Source organism: Juglans microcarpa x Juglans regia, chromosome 7D (assembly GCF_004785595.1).
Source record: "Juglans microcarpa x Juglans regia isolate MS1-56 chromosome 7D, Jm3101_v1.0, whole genome shotgun sequence".
Taxonomy (NCBI): Eukaryota; Viridiplantae; Streptophyta; class Magnoliopsida; order Fagales; family Juglandaceae; genus Juglans; species Juglans microcarpa x Juglans regia.
In genome coordinates this window covers 23,627,265-23,641,043 of record NC_054606.1, presented here as the reverse complement: position 1 = coordinate 23,641,043, position 13,779 = coordinate 23,627,265, and the positions used below count along the sequence as shown (strand labels likewise).

The window sequence follows — 13,779 nt, the reverse complement described above, 5'->3', positions numbered from 1 at the left end:
AACAATAGTGTATTCAAATTCAGAGTAATTGAAAACTTACTTGACAACATTGTGCATTTCCCCCGCATGCAGCATAATGCAGAGCTGTGCTTCCAGCACCTGTAGAGCCATGAAAAATGTACACTGTTTTAGCACATATTTAGACTATTTTTATAGTTTAATCCATGTATAGCCTGGAAAATAGAAAAGGTTAAATGTGCTCTCAGGCAAAATACAAGCGTTTATCCAAGAAGAATCTAGCTTCAAATTTTTTCATCATATGAACAGGTTCAAAAATCAGTTATATGACACATGGATCTAACATCTCCAGAAAACTGCAATTAAAGCAATAAAGGAAAAAATGGTCATGAAATGCACTAAGAAATTCCCATAATCTATTTCAATTAAATGAAACAAAAATGCAATGGTCCTAATTCCATTCTGAGTTCAAATTATTGTTTCAATTTGGTGATAAACCATTAGAGATGAAAAAGAAAATCAGAGAAAACCGCCCGCGTGCGCGGCGGGGACCCACTGCCAACACCACTGTTAGTGTAAAAATATTTGTTTGCATATTTTAATGAAAAAACTAAGTCCATTAGAGTTGTAATTAGTTTGGGCTGAGTTTAGTTCAAAATTGGATAAAAAATTAAGAACCAGAGACTTTGCTAGACTCCTGTGAGATGTGCAATACAGCATTCACTAGACACCCATGAGATGGTGGGAGACCCTTCCTACTTCGTTGCCATCATTATTGAGTTCCTTCACAGGTATGATGTATCACAAAGCATGATGGTTCTAGTTTTTCAGTCTAAGCTCTTTATTTTTACTTGAAAACTATAGATTATTCTCCAGTCATCAATCTGGTCAATATGTGCTTGAGGAGCTCATCTTTTACATGGAATTAGTTGATCGTTACTAAAGGGCTGATGCTGCTCTGTGATAGCTAGTTGTGAGAGCCACTCCCTGCGTTATGATGGCCTCATCCATGCCCAAATTGTACAAATGTGTGTAATAAGCATGATTATAACTCCCATCAATGGTCTAGTTTGTGACTCAGATGGTACAAAAGTGCAGAATTTATTGCAAAAAGGCTCGTGATTCTTTTCTGGACCAGGCTGAAAATAAAATCAAGCCTAAAAGTGATAATATGGCGATATCACTAAACATTTAAACACGTGCATACAATTGTTATAATGTAGTCATGCTTTATTTTTCTATTCTTGTCTCATGTCCATGAATTCTTATCTGTATCTATTTTTGCAGAGCTAATTCAGACAAGGTTAAAGTGCATCCAAATCTTTATGTTTTAACCATAAAACTGCTAGCCCGCAATGAGCGATATGCAGAACTCTCCCTATGTGTATGGTAACATGGAGTTAATTACATAAAACTCTCCCTATTTGCATGAAAGTTCGTAGAAATGTATCCAAATATGAAGGCAGAAAATCGAACATAAAAAATATGACAAAATCATCAACAAATCAAATCGAAGAGGCTTAAACCCTAGAAGTAGATACGGTAGAAGAACAAGGAGACGATACAGAAATCGCATCGCAGAGACTACCTTGCTTGCTCGTGAATCAAACTGAGTGGAGAAGGTGGTGGCATGGTGGGGCCATTGGCGACGGGCTGTGCGCAGCAGAGGCTTGAGGGAGGAGACGGATTGGGGAGAGAGGGGGGAGGAGGGGAAAGAAATGAGGGCTGGAGGGAAAGAAATAACAAGAAAACTTAGGGCAGGCGTTTTAAATTTTATTATGGCGATAATGTTCGCCATAAATATTGTTTCTAGCGGCGATTTTTCCTAATCGACGGTAGATTAATGCCGCAACAGTTAAAAACTTTATTGCGACGAATAAAATCGCCGCAAAAAGTCAAAAAATCGCCGCAAACGTGAATTATATATGATTTCCAACATGTTGGGTTTCTTATTGCAAAAGCCGTTCTTGAGTGGAAAACAATATTTTTCTAAGAGACAGATTCACAATCATCTAGCTTACCATCTAACTAGATAACCCCTCTTTTTGATTGATCTCTTTCATTTTCTCAGTAGAAATTATGTAATACGATCGAGAGAGATATTGAGAGACAATGGCATCAACCTTAAATTGAATATATATGAATAGATTGATGGCCCAATCAATAAAAACTAAGAAAATGCATCTACATGTATTGATGACCAAATATCATGTAACCATCGTTTCATTATATCAAGTCAATAAAATACATTTATATATTGCACAAGAGCTGCCAGGCATATCATATCTCCATTGTCTTGAATGATTTCCTTGATAATTGGCATTGAGTTATAATGATAAACCAAAGCTCGATAATAGAGTCTTGAGTATTTCAGCAACAATTATTCTTTTATCAGTTTATAAGGTACCTAAAAAACCAAATGGTAAAAATTCTCATACTTAATGATGGGTAAAAGAAAAGGAAGGGAAACAAAGACAGTTACACATTTACATAATCTCATAGAAATTGTGATTTGTTTAGTAAATGATGTGAGGTCTTAGGTACTTGTAGTCTTAAGTACGAGGAGATGAGCCTGATGGTGGAGGTGGAGATTTGTAGCGAGGTGGAGGCGGAGATGACAGAGTTGGTGGTGGAGATTTGTTATGGGGTGGGGGAGGAAATGGAGGAGGTGGTGGTGGAGACTTGTTACGGGGTGGGGGAGGAGATGGCAAAGGTGGTGGTGGAGATTTGTTATGGGGTGGGGGAGGAGATGGAGGAGGTGGTGGCGGCGTTTTGTAAATAGGTGGAGTAGGAGATGGAGGAGGTGGTGGAGACTTGTTACGGGCTGGGGGAGGAGATGAAGGAGGTGGTGGTGGAGACTTGTTACGGGGTGGGGGAGGAGATGGAGGAGGTAGTGTAGACTTGTTACGTGGTGGAGGAGGAGATGCCGGAGGTGGTAGTGGGGATTTGTTATGGGGTGGGGGAGGAGATGGTGTAAGTGGTGGTGGAGATTTGTTACGGGGTGGGGGAGGAGATGCCGGAGGTGGTGGTGGAGATTTGTTACGGGGTGGGGGAGGAGATGGAGGAGGTGGTGGTGGAGACTTGTTACGGGTTGGGGGAGGAGATGGAGGAGGTGGTGGTGGAGATTTGTTACAGGGTGGGAGAGGAGATGGAAGAGGTGGTGGTGGAGATTTGTTAAGGGGTGGGAGCGGAGATGCCGGAGGTGGCAGTGGGGATTTGTTACGGGGTGGGGGAGGAGATGGTGGAAGTGGTGGTAGAGATTTGTTACGGGGTGGGGGAGGAGATGCCGGAGGTGGTGGTGGTGGAGATTTGTTACGGGGTGGAGGAGGAGATGGAGAAGGTGGTGGTGGAGACTTGTTACGGGTTGGGGGAGGAGATGGAGGAGGTGGTGGTGGAGATTTGTTACTGGGTGGAGGAGGAGACGCCGGAGGTGGTGGTGGAGATTTGTTACGGGGTGGGGGAGGAGATGGAGGAGGTGGTGGTGGAGATTTTTTATGTGATGGAGGAGGAGATGGAGGAGGTGGTGGTGGAGATTTGTTATGGGGTGGAGGAGGAGATGGAGGAGGTGGTGGTGGTGGAGACTTGTTACGGGGTGGGGAAGGAGATGGAGGAGATGGTGGTGGAGATTTGTTACTGGGTGGGGGAGAAGATGCCGGAGGTGGTGGTGGAGATTTGTTACGGGGTGCGGGAGGAGATGGAGGAGGTGGTGGTGGAGACTTGTTACGGGGTGGGGAAGAAGATGTAGGAGGTGGTGGTGGAGATTTGTTACGGGGTGAGAGAGGAGATGGTGGAGGTGGTGGAGGTGGTGGTGGAGATTTGTTACCGGGTGGGGGAGGAGATGGAGGAGGTGGTGGTGGAGATTTTTTATGTGATGAGGGAGGAGATGGCGGAGGTGGTGGTGGAGATTTGTTATGGGGTGGAGGAGGAGATGGAGGAGGTGGTGGTGGAGACTTGTTACGGGGTGGGGAAGGAGATGGAGGAGATGGTGGTGGAGATTTGTTACTGGGTGGGGGAGAAGATGCCAGAGGTGGTGGTGGAGATTTGTTACGGGGTGGGGGAGGAGATGGAGGAGGTGGTGGAGGAGATTTGTTACGAGGTGGAGTAGGATATAGAGGAGGTGGTGGTGGAGATTTGTTATGGGGTGGAGAAGGAGACGGAGTAGGTGGTAGTGAAGATTTGTTATCGGTTGAGGGAGGAGATAGAGGAGGTGGTGGTGGAGATTTGTTACGGGGTGGGGGAGGAGATGGCAGAGGTGGTGGTGGAGATTTGTTACGGGGTAGGGGAGGAGATAGAGGAGGCGGTGGTGGTGGAGATTTGTTACGAGGTGTGGGAGGAGATGGAAGAGGTGGTGGTGGACACTTGTAACGGGGTTGGGGAGGAGATGAAGGAGGTGGTGGTAGAGGAGGAGACTTATTGTAGTATGGTGGTGGAGGTGGCGGGGATTTACGATGACTTGGTGGTGGTGGAGGTTAGGGCTGCAAGCCGATGCAATCGAACAGGGTTTGGGCCCGGTCCGACCCAACCCGACACTATTAGCGCGCCAACCCGGTCCGACCCGACCCAGTACTGTGCGGTTTGGGTCGGGTCTTCGGTGTTTTTTTTTTTCACAACTAATATCAATGTTGGTGACCTGTGTTAAGTTACACAGCTTCATGGACAGAATATAGCTTGCAAAACAGGTTCACTAAGATCTCAAAAGATATCAAAAAAATATTGACATAAACCAGATGAACAAAAAAAAGAAAAAAACCAAAAGAACTAGAATATTTATTCTTCCAAGCCATCTATTACAAAAAATAATAAAAAAAATGTACATAAGCCATCTATTACAAAAACTATCTAAATTACAAAAATATGAACATTAACTGATAAAGGATTGAGGAGCATCCAACAATCAAATAACAATAGCTTCCCATCTCTTCCTCTATATCTGCCATTATGAAAAAGTCTAACACCAAATCAATAAATAGCACATCAAATAATCCAAGTCAACACAAAGTGGTTTAGTTTCTCTAAAGGAAGAGTGAAAATGAAAAACATACGATTATGCAAACCATAAGCCTTGAGTTACTCCTCATCAATGTAAGTAAAACTTGATTTTGGATCAAACTCTAAAAAAACACATGATAATTTTTAAATGATATAAAAATAAACATTATAAAATAGTTTAATAAATATGTAAATAAGAAATAAGTTTATTACCCAATTCCGCCTCAAAGCTTTCAATATTATCCAAGGAGGCACGAAGATCAATGGGTATTGGATCCCTCAACCAATTTTGTGTACAAACAAGTGCCTCGACTGTTCTTGGAGATAGTGAACTACGAAATGGGCCAAGCACCTGACCCCCTGTACTGAAGGCTGACTCAGAAGAAACAGTAGAAACAGGAATGGCCATCACATCCCGTGCAACTCTTGCCAAAATAGGATATTTTACTTCAATGATCTTCCACCAATCTAAAATATCAAAATTTTAGAGCTCGTGTCTCACAACCATGTTCCAAGTACTGATTGATCTCTGATTTGTTCATCAAATTAGATTCAATTATTTCTTGCTCATACTCAACCCAAAAACTCTGTTGAGAATCAGAATCAATCATACTAGGATCAACTGAGGAAGGAGGCTCAGAATAGGAAACTCCACTTGAACTTCCATACACAACACTATATTCTCCATAAATGTCAATCTTTAATTGTTTCATTTTTGCCATCATTTTTTCAACTAAATTACCACCATATATTTTTTTGAACCAAAAATGCAAAAGATTAGATTTGCATCTTGGATCAAGAACAGCAGCAATAAATATCATCAAATTAGTCTTCTCGATTGATTCCCAATATTTATCATACTTAATCTTCATATTCGCCGCCATACATTTCAACACTGCATCATTACTTTGACACATTTTTGACAAATGTGATTGGATGCCACAAAACTCTTGGAAATATGCATTAGATGTAACATACAAAGAGCCAGAAAGTCTCACAGTAGTATCATAAAAAATCTTCAAAAACTTTATCAATACTCTAACTCTCTCCCAATCACTAGAGTTTGGAGGGCTCAAGTTCACATTACGACAATAACGAAAAAAAGAATCATCATCCTTCTCCAATCGCAGAAATGGTTTTTTAAATGCTTCTGCAACTTCTAGCATTAGATAAGTCGAATTCCATCTTGTGGAAACATTAAGGCATACCAATTTCGTACAACCAATTTTCTCCTTCTCTATACACTTTTTGAATTTATCCATTCTTGTGGGAGATGATCTAACATACCTAACCACATTGCGCACCTTTGTGATTGAATCATCACAATCTTTGAGCCCATCATTCACAATGAGGTTCATAATATGGGCACAACAACTAATGTGAATATACTTCCCTTCCAACAAATGACCTCCTACGAACTTCCTCAAATACTTAATGGCAACATCGTTTGAGGAAGCATTGTCAACTGTAACAGTAAAGATCTTGTCAATACCCCAATCTTGTAGACATGAATCTACATACTTTCCAATAGTTTCTCCTTTGTGATTAGTGATCATGCAAAAGTTTAGAATTCTTTTGTGTAGTTTCCATTCACAGTCGATAAAATATGCAGTAAGACATATAATTTAAGTTTTGAATCGACGTCCATGTGTCAGTGGTTAAACTAACCCGCCCAACCGTCTTAAATATTTTCCTTAACTTCTTCATTTTAAATAGTTTAATATAGTCTCTTGCCGCAGTAGTTCGAGATGGCACTTGGAACCTTGGTTTAAGTGATCTACATACTTTCCTAAATCTCTGTGCATTTGCCGAGTTGTTGACATCACTATCTCCAATTCCTTCAAGAGCCCCTCACGACTCATAGTCTGTTGATCCGTAAGTCTGATTCTATGAGGATGTTGCTTACAAGTTCCAAGATGCTGTAGCATACTTGATGTACCATGTCTTTTGGGATGACAAGGGTAAATCTTGTGACAATAATTACACTTCACTTTTGGGTCATTTAAAGGGCATCCATCTATTTTAGTGAAATGGTCCCACACTGCTGAGGGGTCCTCTTATTTGCCCTCCTTTTACAAGGGGGGACTGGGAGACTTGTGTCACTAGACAAGTTAATATTTGAAGCCATTTGTGATCAATTTTCTAAAAGAGTAGCAGTCTCATTATCTCTTAAATTTGTATGAGTGTCACTTTCAAATCAATCCATATATAAGCTGACATATAATATAACATATAAAAATTAAGATATTAAAATATGAACTGAAAATTACTCTATTTTTATGATTTAAAGAAACTCAAAAGAAGGAGAAACCATTGATCAAAATATTCAACTTATGTTCAGAGATGTAAAAATGCATAATACTGCATATATATAGCCATGTAAAAATGCATATACTGCATAATTAAGATGTAAAAATACTTGCAAATTAAGAATAGTCATGTCTAATTAATATCATGACCTGTTAACTAACTATAGATATGTCAGAACCCTAACTACATTCCAATATTACTGGAGCTGCTGGAAATTGACATGTAGGTTGGGTGCAGATACTTTGTCACTAAGCGAAAGGACATGTCTCTATATATCTGCAGGCTGCAGCTAGCAAAGCAGCCAAATACAAACTAGTTTGAAGAGAGATATGGATTGGTTTATGATACTGCTACCAAAAACAGAGAACAACAAATACAAACTAGTACTCTCCCATTCTTCCATGTTTCAAACTTTTCTTTCAAAATAAGATTCAAACCAATCGCATGAAAACAACTTAGTTGTTCATTTTGGGATAAGGAAACAACACACAAGGGCAGATGATGGATTCCATGCTGCTTCGAGGACATGACCCTCTTTTTTTTGTGGGATAGATTCTAGTTTTATGTTACAGCTCAATTAACTTCCGAATACCTCTATTTGTGGTCATGAAAGCAAAACGACTACTATAACATATAGTCATATTCAGGGGTGAAAATTTTGGCCAAATTCGAGATCAACCACGCCATTTCGAAAATTAATCAAACTTTAAGATTATATTCTTAGTCATATCATGCTATTAACCAATCCTTCTGTTCTATAAAATTTTTACATCAAGCTATTAATCCATACAGATTTAGCATTACATGTCAACCATTAATACACCTCCATATCAAGCATTACACTTGAAACTTCAGAAACTACGCCTAAATCAACGAGATTTCATAATTCCATTAATACACCACCATCTCAAGCATTACACGCATTATAAACATTGTTTTCTATTGAAAAGAAGGTATGATAATATTTTTGATATATAATCCAAACATTTGTCTTTACATTCATGTAATTAATTCAGTATCCAACTTAGAATGAGTGTGATATTGATCCTAGTGTGTGTTCCAAAAGATTGCATAAAACCCAACAAGACCAGAACTAGAAAATTAACAAGGATTGCATAAAACCCAACAAAACAAAAGAATCTTCACATTCCCAAACATCAGTTTTTTCCCTCAATAACTGATGATAATCATCTATTCATCTAACCTCAAAGAATATCTTCATTCCTATTGCTATCTGTTCATCTAACCTCAAAGAATATCTTCTACTTTTCTGTTCTACTTGAGTGATTGAAAAAAAAATAGAGAGAATTGAAACAGAGAGAGTCGAGAGTAAACCTTGACCCGAATAATCAGAACAGAGGCTTGGAAGCTCGAAGTTGGAGAACGGTTATGGCAACAACGACGACGACGACGATGACGACGGAAAAGGGCGACGGAGACTAGGGTTTTCGCAATGGTTTCGATGGGATTCAGAAGAGAGGGATGAATTAGTGATGAAGAGAGGGCTTCGGTTTCGACGGGTTGATTGTTTAAAACCCGTTACTAAACCTTGACCCGATGAACCGGTTCTTATTCAGGTGGACCAAGTCGGTTTTGACGGACGAATCGGGCCCAAGGCCTATTCTGCACAACCCTAGTGGAGGTGGTTGCCTATGATTGTCGAATCGTGGTAGTGGTTTGAGACTGTTATTGGTGGTCGTTTTATTTGGTTAGGAGGTGGAGAGTGGACAAAATGAGGCTCGTCAATGGCTGCTACTACATTGGTGGCTAACAAGAACAATCCCAATGCATAGACCACGTAAAGCCATAGATTGGCCATTTTTCGAGTCAACACTTGCAAAGTCCCACAGTTGGGGGGCTTCTATGCCTTGAGAATATATTCAGAGTACATGTGAATGAGCATCAAGATGCTGTCAATTTATAAGGAGCCATCCCTTTAGAAAGCATTGCATGCTTTTTGTTTAACATTATGTACGCATGAAGTTTCCATCCTCTAACTAACCTATTATCTACCTTTGATTTTTTGGCCCTCCCATTTTTTTTTCCTTCTTTACAAATAAATTGGGGTTAATGGAATATGACTCCCGCCTCTAAGCATTACTGATGTTTTGAAAGTCTACATAGTGACAATGGAGGTAAGTTAGTTTGAGTTTGAAAACAGGGAGGGGTTCGATCTCAATTTCTTTGATAAACTTTACATTTTCATTCAAGTATTGGCTTGTGTTGGAAGGAAAATTGAACTGAAGATTGGGAGTCGTTTATACAGTCCATATATAATGGCATGCAGAAAAAATCCACTTGATAGGAAATTTCCCAATTCCTATGGAAAAGAATGTCCCACATCACCGTTAAAACTCTAATCTGCACTCTAGCTAAAACACCCTAGAATTTCCCTTCAACTACGGCTTCATTCGATTCAAGATCCTCTAAAATTCTTGTCTAAATTTGATGGTGTCAAGTAGAAAAGAGATAGATACATCAAGTAGAGTCTACATTATTTATATTACTCATTTAATACTGCTCGAAATATTTATAAGATAACAATAAATATTATAAGATCTATTTTACGTGTCTTCTTTGAGATTCTTAAATAAGAGAATTTTGTTCGCTTCGCAATGCGCATCAACATGACTGATATCCACCAAAAACACCGCAAAGGTAAAGTTAAGTTTTATGGTTTGAACACATTTTTCAGAGAAGTTAATTGCCAACTAAAATTATCTAAGTACTTCTGTAACGCAGTCGAAATATCTACCAATTCACTCAACAAATTGGTTAGTCGTTAATTATGCAATATCAAGGATGAGGTGAAGGAGATCATTGTGGTCCCGAAGATTTATACATGTAGAGAGGAGTTGATGGCTGAGACGAAGAAGATTTATATATATATATACGGAGGAGGTGGAGATGGAAATAATAGTCCAGAATGGTGTAGACTTTGTAGTATGGAGATGGTGGAGATCAAAATAATGGCGGTGGTGGTGTAATTTGTAGCGGCGATATTTTGTGGTGGAGGTGACTTGTAAATATACTTTAATTACCTAAAGATAAAGAAGGATGAAAAATTGATTTTGCAAAATAAGCATATGCAGGCAAGGGGTTGAAGAAAAAAAAAATAATAAATTAAAAGAAAAAGTCTCGAGAAGCTTTTGAATGGTTAATTTAGATTGCATTTGGATGTTGAGATAAATTGAGTTAAGTTATTAGTAACAGTATTTTGTGAGTTCTATTGAGATGAATTTAACTTTTTTAAGTTTAAATGTATAAAATAAATTGAGATGAGTTTAACTTTTTTATAAAAAATTAAAAAAGTAGTAAGTTCTATCAATGATTGGATTGAGATGAGTTGAGTTTAGTTCAACAACTAAACATAAATATATAGCTTAATTCAGAAAATTTATAGACCATGGTCCTCGCTAGCTTAATTTATCCGATTGAGGAAACCAAAAGACAGTACTCTTAGATAGCATGCGTGCTTGGTCGAACAAGTTGGGACTGATATAGATTATGTATACAAACTGCCACTAAAATTAATTCCTGTACGATTTTATATGCCATATTCATGAACTTGCCTCGAACGGACTGCTTTGATTGATGCTGAACGATATATGCTATCTGCATTGAGAAAACCCATCGAGAGTGGGTATTGAATGTGTATTTTGTTTTTTTTTTTAACATTTTCTAGATCCTCTAAAATATTTTTAAAAAAAATCACAAACTCATTAAAAAAAGTAATTCCTTAATTATTAATTAAAAAAAAAACTACAATCTGTAGCATTTCTTGGTGGATTTACTGATCAGTAGGACTAGAATTTAATTCCTATTTGCTAATAAACCAATTACCTCGATGGGAGTATATATATGTTTAATTTCTCCATGTACGTACGTCGATAATTCTATCAACTAATAAGCTGCATTAAGATTAATACCTGTCAAAACACAATTAGCTAGGCATGCCAAATTAATAAAATGGGTGCAAGCATTTATACTGCCTATGTACCAGCGTCTGCTTTTTATCATATGCATGTAAGGTGATGGAATGATTAGAGACTTATATTATAAATTTATACACCAAGGCAATTGGGGCAAGATGAATGCATTTTCCATGATTTAAAGATGTAATTGGGACTGATTTTAATATGGGATTTTGGGCTGCCGGCGCAATTGAATCATTTCCCTGGTTAGGTATACTTTTACAAGAAAATTAAACAAGTTCTTCACAAATTCCAAACTCATGCTCTTGACTCTAGACTAATTTTTCAAACTTAGAAAAATGATACTTACGGTTTTAACGTGTACAAGTTTTATGCATTTTTTTTTTTAAAGTGGATAAATTTAGAATTTATATAAAAATTATTTTCTTAAGATGGACCCCATTTTTTTAAAAAGAATTCGTGAAACTTACACGCTTTAAGAATGTATCTAACATTATTCTTCTTTTCCTAATTCTCTTTTACCGTTAAAGTAACTTGACATCAAAATTAAAGATTGGAAGGAAGAACTCTCGTGATCATTTCTTACAACAGCAATATATATATATATATATATATATATATATATATATATATCATGTATACTGTATATATATAACTATTCTATATTGTATGCTGATAATTTCTCTTTGTACAGAAGAAGGAAAAAGGAATTATCTGCAAATTTCAAGGTCTTTAGGTAGGTTTGGATGTGCAGCTCAAAGATTCTATTCTGTCATTCGAGTAGGCTTTTGCAAAAAGATTACCAACATTATATATCTTCTTATATATAAAAGCTTTAATGAGAAAAGAAATAGTGTTTTTTGTCTCACATTATTTTTTCAATTTTACCCTTCCTTTTTTTATGTTTTTCCATTTTCTCCCTGCTTTTTTTATATTTTATTTGTACTTTTACAGTTTTATCCCTCTTTTTTATTTGTTTACCCTTTTTGTCCCTCAGTTGTTTTTTTTATTCGTGATTTTACGTTTTTGCCTCTTAGTTCCATTAACAGTAGCTACTTAACCATTTTTTTCCTTCTCGTTCAGATGTAAAGAAAAAAAAAATTCATTTAGAGGATTGGAGATGTAGAAAGGGTAGATCTCAGATCATATGCATATATTAAATTAAACCAAACTCAAAATAATCTTCAAAAAATATGTTCAGTTCTAAAAATAAAAAAATTAATTCATTCCGCAAATCCAAACAAAATGCCTTCAAATTTCTATAAATTCAGTAAATAAATCATACCCACTCGGATTAAAAAGCCATTACAAAAAATAGCACTCGGATTTTTCTCACATAATTACAAAAAATATCACTTGGATTTGTATAGAAATAAACAGAATCAGAAAGGAAATCATACCCATTTTGTCCCTTCTCCAATACTCCTTCAATGGGCTGCCATGAAAATGCCCATTTACAATATTAATGATAAATAAATAAAACCCTGCCATGAAAAGATTCAAATAAAAAAGAAGAAGAATTAGGGAAAGAAGTAAGAAGAGAGCTTCTGATTATTCAAATTTTAAGTTGGCAAACCAATGGTAGACCGTGTGGTAGACACAATCAAAAGTGCCATGTTCTCTAAGGAGAAGTTGGAACACCACTTGGCAACTCAGAAACTGTCAACTTTGACTCCGGCCAACTAGATCCACCATGCATGGTGTCCCTTTCTTCTTCGTAAGACCCCACTGATTCCTCCCTCTTTTTTCTTCACTGTGTTTCCTCAACCAAATGATGAAAACAATTTGATCTTTTTTCCACCAGAAACTGCTATCGCCATCGATCTCCGCTCAACCACTAGGAATCCACCGTCCTCTGCCCATTCTCGACCAACCACCCACATCTGCCGTCACACCTCCATTTTCCCCTGGTGAGCTTTAAATTCCGTTGTCGCATGACTGTCCCTTTTCCAGTAAAGGTGTTTTGGTTCTTTTAGTTTTTTGAGTCTTATGTTTCGGATTTCCCTTTTTGATTTTCAGCTTTCCTAAAAGGTGCATCCATGCTTTTTGTTATTACAAAAACACCCTTCAACCTATGGCCCTTAGAATTTCGTAGATGCCTCTTGAAGAATCATTTTGAGTAATTACGTTTGTGCTAGGGCTGTACAGAAACCGATTCCACAGGCCGCCACCGATGCGAACCGATAGGCCGCATTAGGAATCGGCCGGAACCGATGGAGAACCGATCGGCGTGCGGTGGTAATTTGAAGAAACCGACGTTCAATGGTTCGGTCTCGGTTTGAAGTTGGACCGGACCGCTGAACCGACCGATATAATAAAATCTTTTTTTTAAAAAAATATACCCTTATCGAAACGACGCCGTTCCACTTAAACTACGCCGTTCCACTTAAATTTAAGTGGAATGACGTCGTTTATGTTAATAAGTATTACAACAGATAATGGAAACGACGCTGTTTGACATTAAACCAAACGATGTCGTTTTATTAAGGACGTAAGAAAAAAAAATAGGTCTGAAATGACGCCGTTCCACTTAAACTTAAGTGGAACGGCGTCGTTTCGAGATGAGTCGTCTTCTTCCCCAGCCCCT

The 13,779-nt window shown here is 38.0% G+C and overlaps 1 protein-coding gene across 1 annotated transcript; it reads right to left on the bottom strand.

The window, feature by feature from the left end:
* Positions 1–2,344: 2,344 nt before the first annotated feature.
* Positions 2,345–5,356, bottom strand: LOC121238228 (basic proline-rich protein-like). The gene is made up of 3 exons (XM_041135058.1): positions 5,161–5,356; positions 2,912–4,429; positions 2,345–2,740 (listed from the first exon to the last, which is right to left on the bottom strand). The coding sequence occupies exons 1-3, from the start codon at positions 5,354–5,356 to the stop codon at positions 2,511–2,513; spliced, it is 1,944 nt and encodes a 647-aa protein (XP_040990992.1). The 3' UTR covers positions 2,345–2,510.
* Positions 5,357–13,779: the final 8,423 nt, after the last annotated feature.